At 38.1% G+C, this 14237-nt stretch overlaps 1 protein-coding gene across 2 annotated transcripts in view; it reads left to right on the top strand.

The window, feature by feature from the left end:
* The window catches only part of LOC111875485 (AP-3 complex subunit beta-1), a 32229-nt gene extending 19921 nt beyond the window's left edge, over window positions 1-12308 (top strand). For both annotated transcript variants that reach the window (XM_023871779.2, XM_023871777.2), the window contains exons 15-21: window positions 668-807; window positions 2291-2549; window positions 4070-4167; window positions 5763-5951; window positions 6569-6797; window positions 10075-10213; window positions 11726-12308. In XM_023871779.2, the coding sequence (XP_023727547.1) occupies window positions 668-807; window positions 2291-2549; window positions 4070-4167; window positions 5763-5951; window positions 6569-6797; window positions 10075-10213; window positions 11726-11876 (1205 nt within the window). In that variant the 3' untranslated portion in view covers window positions 11877-12308. The remainder of the gene's footprint in view (window positions 1-667; window positions 808-2290; window positions 2550-4069; window positions 4168-5762; window positions 5952-6568; window positions 6798-10074; window positions 10214-11725) is intronic.
* Window positions 12309-14237: the final 1929 nt, after the last annotated feature.

The raw sequence follows: 14237 nt of genomic DNA, 5'->3' as shown, positions 1-14237 counted from the left end.
CCAGTTTAATTTTGTGATCTTTCATGGCAAAGGTTATTCACATCATCATAAAATGTTAGTGTCCATGAGAATGTCATCATTTCCATTCATCTCTAGCCACCAATGACTTTTCTGTTCCAAAAGATAAAGGAAATATTGAATGGAGGCATATTGATGACATAAGAAGTAATATGATGGCAGCTCTGAAGGCCGTTCCACGAAACCAGTTCCAAAATTGTTATGAAAGGTGGTCTAGGCTCTGGCATCAGTACATAGCTTCCCAAGGGGAGTACTTTGAAGGCAATCACAGTGATATTCAGCAACAAGATATATGAGCACTTTTACCGCGATGAATTTGCGAACTTTATTGTCAGACCATGTAGTTAGCTCAGAGTTCATAATTGTAGCTTAATTTCTTGCAGCAATGATTTTGAAATGCCAAATTTGGTTCTCAGTTCATTATGATAAGCTCTAATCATGCCTTATGCTTCCATGTTATGTAATTTAATGATGCTGTATCAGGATTGTAGCATTTATAATAGGATGATAAATGAATACGGATGAGTGGTGGAATGAGAATTGGCAAGGGAAACCATAATACTCAAAGAAAACCCGCCCCAGTGTTACTTTATCCACCACAAATGTGTTCCAAAACATACAGGGTCTACACTATGTTCTGTTGATGTAGATTCAGAAGAGGAAAGCAGTGAAGAAGGTACAAGTGAGGAGGATGATTCTTCAGAAGTTGAAGAAAGTAGCAGAGAAGAGAGTGAATCAGGAAGCTTGGAAAGTGATATACAAGAACTGGGAGAGAGAAAGGGAAAAATGGTATGGAATAAGTGTAATAAGATGGTTAGAATTTTGTGACAGAGCAAAGGCTAGAGCAAGGGGAGTACACAAGAAGAGACAGATGTAGTCAGAACTTTATGGCTTCCACTTTTGTAAGAGCTTACGCTGTTGATTTTATTGTCCATTTTGTGACATCTCACCCAATCTGACAAATTAAACCTCTGACTCTCAATCTGAGCCATAATACTTCCTGCTATAAATTCCAAGGCCACTGTGGATAAGTGAAGTTGCTCAGAACAACCCATAGTACTTTCTCAAATGACCACAAGTGTAGATCATGTGAAAGTGTGCTCTTTCCTCTGAATGCTGGTATGTCTATTGACAGAAGTGACTTGCTAATTGACTACTAACAAGAGATAATTTTAGCTGTTGCAGTTTTAACGCAAATATGATGAGCTGATCTGATCCGCTCATGGCATGTGTAGGGTTAAAAAGAAAGAAGAATTGACAAATGTGCCATTAATTAAATAAGGTATATTGCATTTGTTAATGCTGTCTGCCTACTATGTAAGTATATGTTGCTTTATACATTGAAAGGATATCTTAGATGTCATGGGTCTGGAATGGACAGTATTTTTGGTGGTGTACACTTAGTAGGTATTGTTACAATACATATTGTGGCATTGCCAAGTAACAGCTGTTGCTAGAGAACAGCTCTGTGGACACATTTCCCTGGCAATGAGAGAACATGCAATAATGGAAGAGATGTTTTCTGTGTGGCCCGTGCTGGGACTATATAACAAGGACTAGTAGTCTGGTTGAGTTAGTTGAGAGTTGCAATTGTGAAAAGTGGGAAGCTGGGGACAGTTTGGGAACCCAGAGGAAGGGGAATGTCTGCCATTAGAAGCCACTGCCAAGCAGCGGCTAGTGAAGGCCAAGAAAACTTTATGTGTGCTCTAGTTACAAAGATCCTTGGAGTGTGTAACTCCGTGAGACTGTCATAGTTATTCATAGTTACATTCCGTACATGTTCAGTAAGTCCAGTTACCAGCCCAAACCCCATCTGTAGTTGCTCAGTCATGTGACAATATGATTTTCTGAAAATTACTAAGTTCTACGCAGTTGTTGGTTTAGACATATATTATGGTTCCTGTAACATCTATTTAAGCCATTTTTTGCAGGATATTCCTAAAATATTATACAGGTTATTAAGTGGTGGGCATTAAAACAAAATAAAGTGAATTCAACTCACATTGTAATGCCTTGCATTAATAACAGCAGAGTGTAGATGGCTTTTGTGTCTGTCAATAACATTGGACAGATTTTCATTGTGTTCACCATGGTACCTTCAAATTTATTTTCAGACAGAACTGTGTTTTCTGACCTAATATGTACCATTTTATAATTACCAGTTATTAATTATGTTGGTATAAATAGATACATTAAGGTTGTTTTGTTCCTTATACCCAAAATATGAATAAATTTAGGTGAAGTGTAATATTATTATGTTTTAAATTTGAAGGTTGATACAAAACCAAAAAATAATGAAGTAAAGAAGTCAGGAAAAGCGGACAGTAATGAAACCTCAGAAGAATCTGACAGTGATGAAGCTGAGGATGACTCCTCTGAAGAGGAAGAAACTGACTCATCAGAATCATCTTCAAATGATAAGAGGAGACCACCAGTGAAGAAGCTTCATGCCAGAACTGCCAATGATGACAACCCAACCCCAGAGCCAAAACCGAAGAGTAATCTAGACCTTCTGTTAGAACTGGATGATGGTAAGCTGTACATATGCATAAAGTGAAGGCTGGGTTTTCGCATTATAGTTCGGTACTGTATTCAGATACAGTCAGAGGTGTCTTATCCTAATAATAATACTATTCAGGAACATTTATTTTATATTATTCCTGGAGAAGTGGCCTCCGTATAAAGATTAATGTACAGTAAGGATATACTAGTGGGGAGGTTTCTAAAAAGAGCTTTGAGTAATGGATTTAAACATATATTTTTTTATTATTTTAAAATTCTCTAAGTAGCAGTGTTGTTCCATCATACAGGAAGCTGTCTGGTAGGTATGTCATGCCTGTGATAGTTGTATTGTTACAAATTCATATTCTAAATTGAAGTATAATGTGTGTCTAGAAGTGAAGTATGCCGATCACAGTGGTCATGCTGTCTAAGGGCCCCCATACACACACAGTTTGGCCTTCCGTTCGTCCTGCACAGTTGAAGACTGAAAGGCAAAACTGATGTGTGTGGTGTGGCCGGCCGGCCAATTGTTTGGACTGTTGGCCTGTAGGAAACCTATCAGTCCGTCAGTTCTACCTACAGGACCATAGCACGTGACGTGTGTGATTCAGCAATATAGGCTGGAAGACCGTGATTGTGGCATGAAGCCTGCCGCTTTATCTGCACGTGTATGGGGAAAGAATGGAAGAGGGCAAACTGGAAAGTTTGCCTGTAAGGTCGATCGGAAGGCCAAACTGTGTGTGTAAGGGGGGCCTAAGGCATGAAGAGTCTTCATGCATAATCGATAATCATATGAAAATTCTGTCTTCTCAGATCTTTTTGTCTTGAGCACTGAATGTGCCACTCTTGTAGTGAGGTAAGCAATTCGACACTGATTTTTCATAGTTGAGTCCTTCACAAGAAAGTAAAATTTACGGGCAGTGCATGCTGAGGTTTACTTGTAAATGCTCAAAAGAATGAATTCCCACAAAATCATGATGGAACTTGTTAAAGCATGATGGATCACAGGTTCAGTTTGTTATGAAAGAAGTGACCCAAGAGATATGTGGTAACTAAGAAAATATGTATGATGCTCAAACATGGTTAGAAGTCGGTACTTGCAATATGGAGGGAAGAAAATCATCATGCTATTCAACAAGTGCTGTTGCACAGCGTAAAGTAGTGCTGTGGTATGCTGTAAGAGTGTAGTAAATTATTCGCTTCAGAACTTCTGAATTTGTTCTAGAACTTGTTTATATGCTATGAAGCACAATTGAAGGAAGAAAAGGGTAAAGTCTGACAGTTTATATAATATATAAGTTTTTTACTTTTTATGGTAAATCATTAATGAAGTTCTGTTCAAGTAGAGAGGGAGAGTCAGCATTGCGAACTCAGAACAGTGCATGCTATTCCCTAGCGGTCATGCAGCAAATTATTGCTGTACTGTAGCAGGTAGCTTGCTCTGTATAAATTGAAAAATACATGTTTCTCATCTTTATAAAAATTAAATGCAACTTAAATGGAGCTGAAAGACCTTCAGACATTGTCTCACAGATTTTTCTCCCCCCAGTGCCACCAGCCATAACACCTGTACTGACACCATCTTTAGGTGGTTTCCTCACACCTCTTTCAGCATCTGTAATGCCTGTTACATCAGCATCTGTTCAGGTACGTAATGTGGTGGGTAATACATCATGTTCTCTTTCTAAGGATCAGATGATGTCCTTAGCACTTAAAACCTCTCTTCCATTGTGGTAACAATTCCAAGTTTTTGGTCTGTATGAGATGAAAGCTGAAATTGTATATATGTGTACAAATTTGTCAACTTCATGATTTGACTGGTCACGTAATGGCATAAGGTAGTTGAATCAATGTAAATAAGATGTAAAGGGTGCCTATAGCATATTGATAGGAAATTCTCATTAATAAGGCCATGACTAAATGTTGTGTATTGTTAATGTTATATTTTAGCTTCCTGTTGCACTGATTCACGTTCATGATGTGTATAGATGATAAATTTTGAAAAGTTTTAATATATAAATTTTATTATTATACATGACATATTTACATTTTAATCATTTTATAAAGGAGACATGGCATACAGTGCAATGGTTTGACGTAAACAAAACCACACCTAAAGATGGCACATTAGTGCTGAAACATGTAGTGAAGAGAAAGATGAAATTGTGTGCACTGTAAGACGGTTGTGTATTGTGTTGAATCGTATTTTTTGTGCTGAATGTTCAAATGTCATAATAGCTGCCAAAATAGTTTTAGTCAGTTAGTTAGTTAGTTAGTTTTGCATAGTGGGGGGTGGAGTCAAATTGGGTCCCGTCGGCATGGCGGCCACTGATTAGCCTATTATACCTGCCCTGGGTGATTATGATGATGGAGAATTTGGTGGAATGAAGACTGGCAGAGGAAACTGAAGCACTTGGAGAAAACCTGCCCCAGTGCCACTTTGGCCCCCTCATATCTCACTTGACCACACCTGGGTTTGAACCCAGGCTGCCGCGGTGGGAAGCCAGCAACTAACTGCTTGAGCTCTGGCGCTACCTTTAGTAGTTACTTAGGTATTTATATAATGTACAACTGAAGTGAGATTTAAGGTCCTCATGGTGATAACTGTGAAGATTGCTGTCTTCTGAGATGTGATGCCATATAGTCTCATAGAAGGTTACCAACTTTTGAAGAATCCGCTGTTCAGGGTAGAATAGTACTGTTCTACCTTAAAATGGAGGCAATAGTGTCCTCTGAAATAATGGTAACATTCTACTAGACTAAATTGTATCACATCACAGAAGATAGCAGTCTTCAAATTGAAGTAAACATAAAACATTTTGGAGCATGCAGTAGTGTAGTTGGTTGAGGCACTATGTTACAAGACTTGTGGGTTCAATTCCTGATGAGGCCATTGGATTTTTCAATTTACCTTATCCTTCCAGCTGCACTATGGCCCTGGGGTTGACTCAGCCTCTAACAGAAATGAGAACCAGGAATCTTAACTGTGGTAAAGGGTGGCTGGCACTTAAGGCTAACAACCTCATGTCTATCTGTGAGCTGAGTGTCTAGAAAAAGTGTGATCCTTGATGTCTCACAACACTATGGGCTCCATGGAGTGTTACAGGGATAACTTTACCTTTTCTACCTTATCTTACTTAGAACATTTGCTAACACAGTATTTTATGTTTCCATAACCACTCTAGGATAACTTCTAAGGGATAAATGAGACAAATTAGAAACATTTACTTCTTTTATTGCAGCCTGCAAGCCCAAGTTTCATTCCCTTGAAAACAACAGAGTTGCTGAACAAGATCAGTGGCCGAGGACTCCACGTGCTTTCCCGTTTTACTCGATCGCCGCACCTTTTCTCACCAGCTATGGTGTCTGTTGAGCTAACATTCACTAACTTGGGTACTGAAGAGCTGAAAGACATCAGAGTTAGCCAGAAGGTAAGCTTTCTTACTCCTTTATTTCATTACTATATTCGGCATATGTACATCAAATATAAACCTTGAGAATACAGTTTCTGGATTCTTTATTAGCTGGGTTAACGTTTTTCTTCAACAGACATACCTGGTATGTTAAAAACATTGAATAAAGATAACAGGAACACTTACTGAAAAAATCAAAGCCCAAACATTTTCTTTAACTACAGTCTAGTTCTTATACTACAGAGCAGCTGAATTCAGTGCTAATTGGGAGACTTAGATCTTGATCAAGTAACTCGCTGGTCTGACTGATGTTTCTTGAGCTTCCATTTAGTATCTCCAAGCAATTTTTAGGATAATATCTTTGAATATGCTACAGATGCTTCATTCCAAATATCTGTTGACATGCTCATTAATGATCATTTGGATGTCCCATTCAACACCAGGGGTCTTACATAGATGATATGCTTTTTTTAAATTACTTACGTATCAGTTAGTTTGCAAAATACCCTATTTATACCACACCCTAATGCAGTTAATGAAAATAGTTTAATGCAATTTTGAATGATTAAATTTAATGCATAATCAATGAAATGTTACATTTTTATAGGACTTAAATATTGATTTTCTTATTGCAGACTCTGCCTGCTGGTATGTCTATGCATGACTTTGCAACAATCTCAGTTCTGCCAGTAAATGCTACTCTTCCTGGGACAATTGGTGTGGATTTCAATGACTCAACACAGCCAGTGAGCTTTACCCTCGCTGTCGGAGAAGTGCAGCACAACCAAGTCACAATCAAAGCTCCAGTGGGCGAGTTGATTCGAGCAGTCACCATGCCAGAACCTCTCTTTATTTCTGAGCAGAGTGAGTTCTAGAATATCATCAGAATCTTGCAGTTTATCTGGAGAACATAGAACATCTTCCAGCTTGTAACTGTAAATTAGTTTGATTTAAATTGAAATGGGACAAAGGTTACATATGAGGAAAAGATAGAATGACTAACAGTGAGTGAAAATTTAACAACCAAATATGAGTTATTGAAGACATTAGATTGTGATTATGTAGGACAGTTAATGCAGACTTTGGTGGTGGTTCATGTGAGATTAATAGTGTCAATTAGTATGAAATTTTTAAACTTTTGCTGTGACAGACACAATAAATTTTGTTATAACCATGCAGTGAGGCACTATGAAAATTAAACCTACAGGTTGCTTTCATAGTTATTGCTTTTCACCACAGTAAAATGTTAATGGGCCATTTGAGGCTAATTTTCTTTTGTCTTCACATGATCCTAGAAGTGGCACCAAGTGTCACTATGTAGATTTAGCTGTTTGTAGGGAAATGGCAATAAGAAGTTGTTCCTAGAGCTCCTGATTTTATTACAGTTACTCTGCTCTGCAGAGAAAACCATGGTATTCCAGGTTGTGCCACTGTGAAAACCTCCAAATCAACACCTTTCCTTTATTTTTCAACTGATTTTGACCATATTACATAAGGAAGTCTTGATTAAATTTATGGGGGGACCTTCATTTGTGGAGTATGAAGCTATGATTGTTTGCTGTTTTAGAAATTCCATTTAATTTCACATGTTATCCTAAAAATTTGTTGTACTTCTGTATTGAAAGATTATAGCTCAGTCAGTATAGCATCTAGGCTGTGGGCCGGGAGTTGATTCTAAGCAGGACAGGAGATTTTTCTCTTCTCCACAGCAGCTGGACAGGTTCAGAGGTCTACCCAACATGCTATCCAGTAGGTACCGGGGGCTGTTTCTCCAGTGATAAAGTAGTCACATTATGAATCTGGCTACTCACCTCAGTCTAGTTGCAAGGTTAAGAATTCATGGAGCTATACTTCCATTCTTCCATACATATTCATGGCATAATGTTTAATTAATTATGTATAGGAGTAACTTCACCTTTACGTCCAAATGTTACAGAAGACTCACGTAGCAAGTGTATAAAGTGATCACCATCTTTAACCCTTTTGCGCGGTCATTTAAATTCCGCGGCCGTCTCTCCGGCGGTAATATATTCAGCCGGCCATTTAAATTTTGCTCGAAAATGATTTATTCATCATTGTTCTTAAATTCTATGAGATAGGAACATGAAACTTTCACTAAAATGATCTTAAAAGGTGGTTTTATAACCTTGCCTTATAATATGAGCGCCCGGTATCTCGGCAATGGAAGCAGTTGGTTTAGAATTTGAGCAGTGTATCGTACGCCTTGAAGCATGAAACTTTCACTAAAATGATCTTAAAAGATGGTTTTATAACCTTGCCTTATAATATGAGCGCCCGGTATCTCGGCAAAGGAAGCAGGTGGTTCAGAATTTGAGCGGAGTGTGGTACGCATTGAAGCATTCTACTATACACAGCGCTGTCTCACATTCACCACACCAGTACTGCGTATCTCTCATTTGGCTCTTTTTTCCGTAAACCAAACATCTTCTGTGCGGCCTTGCCTTCTTCCCCGTGGGGGGAATACAAGAATTAATGTCTCTCCATGAGTCATATCGCTAGCCAGATTAGCTGCAGTAAATTCAACCTTTATGTTATCATAACAAGTGTTGGTGCTTCTGCGTTTCATTTTCCATCCATTTTGGCGGCATAAGACGTCGTAGGGGTGACCACAGAATTCATGAAGTTATTCTAAGAACTGGCTGGTATGTAGTGAACGAAAGCAGAGCTTAGCTGGCTCAAAAAAATATTTATGGTCATCCCTCGAAACGACCACCAAGGTCAGTACGATAAAATGGAGTCAACTGGAGCGATAATACATGAAGGAATGAGTTCTTTTCCCTCCCCCACACACACCCGTATCGTCACAGGGGGTGACCACAGTGTTCTGCCTTAATTTGTGGCGTTTTTCTAAGAACTGGCTGCCATGTACTGTGCGAAATCAATCGATCTTGCAAGAATAACATTTGGACATCCCTCTTCTAAGAATTCCAATTGAGTGTGTTAGTGTGGCCAGCTCAGGGCAATATGATATTATAAACACAGCACATATCACGTCTCTGCTGTTTATAACTTCATAGCAAAGAAAAAACACGCCATTCATAACAGTTTGAACAACTAAACCTCTCCCAAGAGCAACAGGAACTTTGCTGCAAGACAGGCATATGTAACGATGAATTAGCGCAGCTAACTCGTGTCTCATTAAATACGGTTCTCCTGACAACAGGCCAGCGAAAAATCTAACAATCTACAGCAAAACGCTCAATTATTATGGGCGTTATAACATAGGTGTGCAGCTGGACGAAACATAGACGTCGAACCCCTGCAGACGATTTAAATACCTGATGAAACATACACGTCAAACCACGCTGAATGGTTAATCTTGATTTTATAAGTGGAATTGTTTTATCTCTTGGGAATGAATGTTAATAACTGTTATGTTTCTTTGTACATTTGAACCCATTCAGGAACTGTGGAATCTGTATGTGGCACCCAATGTAACGTTAAAGAACTCTGCATTTTTCCCGTGGGTATATTATGTTCCATAAGATTCTCAGACTATACAGCTATTACTTCCAAAATAGTGTTAACTCTTTGGCCTTTGTAATGAGAAACCAGTTGTTTTCCTGGGTGCACTGTGGCCTTGGGGTCGACTCAGCCTCTAACAGAAATGAGTACTAGGAATCTTCCTGGGAGTAAAGGACAGCCGGGACATGAGGCTGACAACCTCACTGCTGTCTGTGAGCCAATTGTCTAGAAAATGTGGGAGCCTTGACATCTCACAAATCTGTGGGCCTCCATGGCCTGCTACAGGGATACGTTTACCTTTTACCTTTTATGTAGATGAATATCACGCTTCAGAGAATTAAAATTCATTATCTTTGTAATGCTGTTTGAAGCCTCTAAGTTGGATGCATTATTAATTAGCAGATGTCACCTGTTTATAACTTTGCCTGAGGCTTAGTTAAAGTGATTTCAAATGTTATGAAAGTTTGCGAATACTGATTTATACACACATATTGTGAGATACAGAGCATGAAATTTAAACAGATTTATTTGAATTAAACTGAATATCTTGTTGCACACTCATTGCAATAAAAACACTGGCATTTAATTGTAATGTAAGCAGAAGGTTAAATGCAGCACATAATGGTGTAATGTTTGGATTTTTCTTCATTTATAGGTAAACTCAGAGGTATGAATGAACACAGTGCAGTAGTGAATTTGCTTCCATCTTGTAATGATCAAAAGACAGTTTGTCAGCGAGTCTTTGAGGTATCCAATGTCGCAGCTATCCCTAGCGTTGATTCAAAATGTCTCAGGTAAGTCAGATGCATAGTCAGCTCCAGTATCTGTCGCTTGTTATTGCCATATTCTGATTGTCACTGTTCCCTAACTTTTTTAAATTTAAATATGAAAACAAAGTGGTTAGTAGTCCATTGATTTCTGCAGTTCAATTTTAAACTTTTAAAATTATTTTTATCCAGTTGGATTGATCTCTTCAAGATTCGTTCTCATGTTACATTCATGATCTTCCAAGGATCAGTTTGAATAAATTTAAATGAAAATATATTTGACATGAGAGAAAATAGAAGAAAACCTGAAAATATACTTCTTACGGTACTAAGGCAACTTCAGGAGAATGTTATAAAACAGCTCTTGCATCATGTAGGCTTAACATGGAATATGAACATGAAACTGGAATCATTCCATTTCTGTGCAGCTAACTGTAGTATCTGTGAAGAGGATGAAATGTGGGCTATATATTATCATAAGATATTTGTGTCCTGGAGGTGATGTAATCCAGACATATTGGGATGTTATACAAGACTTCACTGATTGCTGTCAGATGTTGGACAGCAACAATAATGAGAGGTTACAGATTGAAAATTTTCACTTGGAGATCAGATATATGCTTTTTCATGTTTTTTTTATTGCTAGTGGGGTGGGACTAAGTCCCTTGTACTACAGCCACTTCTGGCCTATTGTGCCAGCCCCAGATGATAGGTGAGGCTGATTGTGGAGCAATTGGTGGAATGAAGATTGGCAGGGGAAACCGAAGTACTTGGAGAAAACCTACCCCAGTGCCACTGTGTCCACCACAAATCCCACTTGCCCAGACCCAGGATCGAACCTGGGCCGCCGTGGTGGGAAGCCAGTGACTAACCGCTTGAGCTATGGTGCGGCCTAATTTTCATATGGTTACAAGTCAAAATTATTATGTTTAAGAGAAATATTACTAAGAATGAGATATCCATTGTGGTTTACCATTCATTTAAATTTGACATATAGAACCAGTATTTGTGTTTACATATTACCACTCCACAATCCATAGAAGTCTGTGAAATATCTTACCTGCTGTTCTCTTCCATTGTTTGCATATTTTGACATCATAAATGTGTTGAGGAATGATGTTCAGCACAATGCGAGACCCCGTTAGATGAACAGTAAAAGAAATTGCATAAAGCGACAGTATTAATTACCTTGATCATCTGTATCTGACATTCATTCATTCTCCTGATGGTAGAGGTAACTGTGCCAATTGTATGAAATAAATATTGATATGTCATATGTGGGGATTGTATAGCAGTTGCAATAACCAGTATAGCTTCATGTTTGCCAATTCCATAGAATTGCACTCATATATATATATTGTAACATGTTGCGCGACNTGTGTGTAGCTATTTTGAAGATAGGTACAAAAGATTTAATAATACAGAATCTTAAATGACAGATGTTAGAGCAGTGTATGAATATTTTAAGGAACAAAGAACACAAGATTTAGGACTACTTTTTCCCCCAAAAGTTTGGTAATTGTATGTTTATGTTTTCAGGTTTGCAGGTCAGACCTTATCATCCAAGTCTCTGGTCCTAGTAACAATTAAGATACTGGAGAATGATCAAGCCAATATTTCTGTTAACTGCGAAAAAATGGTTGTAGGTTCTATGTTGCTGAACGAAATTAAGAGTCATTTAAGGGACTAAGCAAATTATGAAGTTGGTGGGTACAAGTGTATTACTATTTTTTACAATGTTAGAGTACAAGTAAGTACTGATTGTTTCTTCCCTTATGCATTTAAAGGACTTTTGAATTAAGAAAGAACATTCCAGAATAGGTATGATCTGGTGTATGTTATTTATCATCTTCAAATATTAGTTCAATAATTGATAAGATGTAACAAACCATGTATATGCTTAAGATACCACTTTACAGGAACTAGGAGGAAATGTTCTCAATGATCCTCATGGGCACTCATGATTCTCTGTCATGTATGTTCTGTGTGCATTTTATTCCATCTTAAATATTTCTGTTCATATGATTTGATCCTCTGAATCATTTCTCATTTTGAAGAAAGCAGTCTTCTGGGATTTGGCACCGTGTATATGTGGTGTTAACCGACGTTTCGGAGGAACGTATCGCCCCACGGTCAAACTTGACCGTGTCTCACGGTGTTGTCGCTTGCAGATTTACTTATACTTTTTCTTCAACCCTGAAGATGGGGGCGATACGTTCCTCCGAAACGTCGGTTAACACCACATATACACGGTGCCAAATCCCAGAAGACTGCTTTCTTCATAGTCACCGCTGTGAAAGCCTCAAATCTTACATTTCTCATTTTATTGATAAAATATGAGTTTGGATTTGTATAAATCTCTCGGACAAGGTATGTGAAAAATGTTTTGGTATGTATGTAGAAAGCATGTATTTTAAAATGCAGAACGTTTTTAAAGACAACAGTACCCTCTTACACCATGTCCTAGATGCTGGTGTCCAGAGTGCATGCACATACATTCAGTTCTGTGTAGTACTTCCTTTTACTTCAGTAATACTCATGTGTCTGTTGTGAAGCAACCAAGTCCGTATCAGAAGGTATCATGCCATGATTTTTGTTGAGAATAGTGCATAAAATTTTTGTGTAAGTGGCAGCCTGAAAAACATAACTGTGAGATATTTAAAAATTTGTATTATAATTCTGTAGTCTCAATACTGACTGAAGATAGGTGGCAGTATGTTTTTTGAAAACTGTATAATGTTATCTTCAGCATTTCAGTATACAGTCGAGGCTCTCCAGTCATGTTATGTATGAACAGCTGATTTTCACTGAGAAATCTGCCCCAAGAAGTAATGCTTCTGACTTGTATTTGGGAGGTGACAAATTTGAATCTTGGCCAGGATGCTACCTATCCTGACTGGGGTTTTTTGTGGTTATCCTCAGTCTGTCCAGGCAAATGGCAGGATAGTACATTAAATTACTTCATTAGTCAGTATCATCCAGTCATTCAGTGCTTTTTTGTCCAACTTACTGACGGTGTCATAAATAAGCTATGAATAAACATACTTCATGATTTTGTTTTCCAGTCATTGGCACTGTAATATGGTCCAAGTTACAGGCAGTGCCATTAAATAAACCACATTTTTCAGAACCCAATAACTGCACCTGTTTTTTCATTCTCCAATGTCAGAGATGTATTCTTGGAAGCACAAAGTCACATATGCCCCAAAGTTGCATAGCACTATATTTGTTCACATAATCCAGGTACCTTGTGGAACCATGTGCATACATGCATGCTGGAACATAAGTCTTGGCTCTAACTGAACAAGTCAGGTTTGGGGACAGCCATCAGAAAGTCCTCATGGAGGAAACAGAGATAATACAGTATTGCAAGTTAACTCTTCGAGTGCCAGGCTCCATTTTAGAAATACCTGCTAGAAATGCCAGTGTGGTAGGGTGGGGTGGGTGAATGCAGTTGCCCAGAAAAGCCCATAAAACTTCCTTACAGGATTTTCAGACAACTAGGTGTAGATTGTGCAGGAACTCTTTCTTTCCTCTGAACATCAGTGTAGCACACTTCTTGCCATCTATTGATAACAATGCTGTAATAATTGATTAATGAATTGATCTTTTTGGCTATGGCAGTTTTAATGCAAGTGTGCCAAGCCAATTTAATTGACTCATAGTGTGAAGAGGGTTAATGGCATCTTTATTAGTTGTGGTTATACATATATACATACAATTAAAGATCTGTAAAATACAGTAAAGCTTCTACATTAGGTACCTTTCTATAACATACAATGTTATGGAATTGGAATGATCCATTACAGTGTACTTCTTGACCCTGAAGATGGAGGCAATATGTGGTTCCAAAATGTCAGATGACTTTCACCTCACTTCATGGCATTGTACTCATATCTCAAAAGACAGAACTTTTTGTAAAGTCTCTTTATTTTCTATCCAAAATATAATGACTGTGCTTAATAAGTATACTTGTAATTATGTAAAACCACTCTGATTGTGCTGGAAATAACAGTTGTCTCTTAAATAAAACCGCAGGAAATTAATATGT

This window comes from Cryptotermes secundus, unplaced genomic scaffold (genome assembly GCF_002891405.2).
Source record: "Cryptotermes secundus unplaced genomic scaffold, Csec_1.0 scaffold358, whole genome shotgun sequence".
Classification (NCBI taxonomy): Eukaryota; Metazoa; Arthropoda; class Insecta; order Blattodea; family Kalotermitidae; genus Cryptotermes; species Cryptotermes secundus.
Note: the sequence above shows the minus strand (reverse complement) of the source record. Positions and strands in the feature narration are given on the sequence as shown.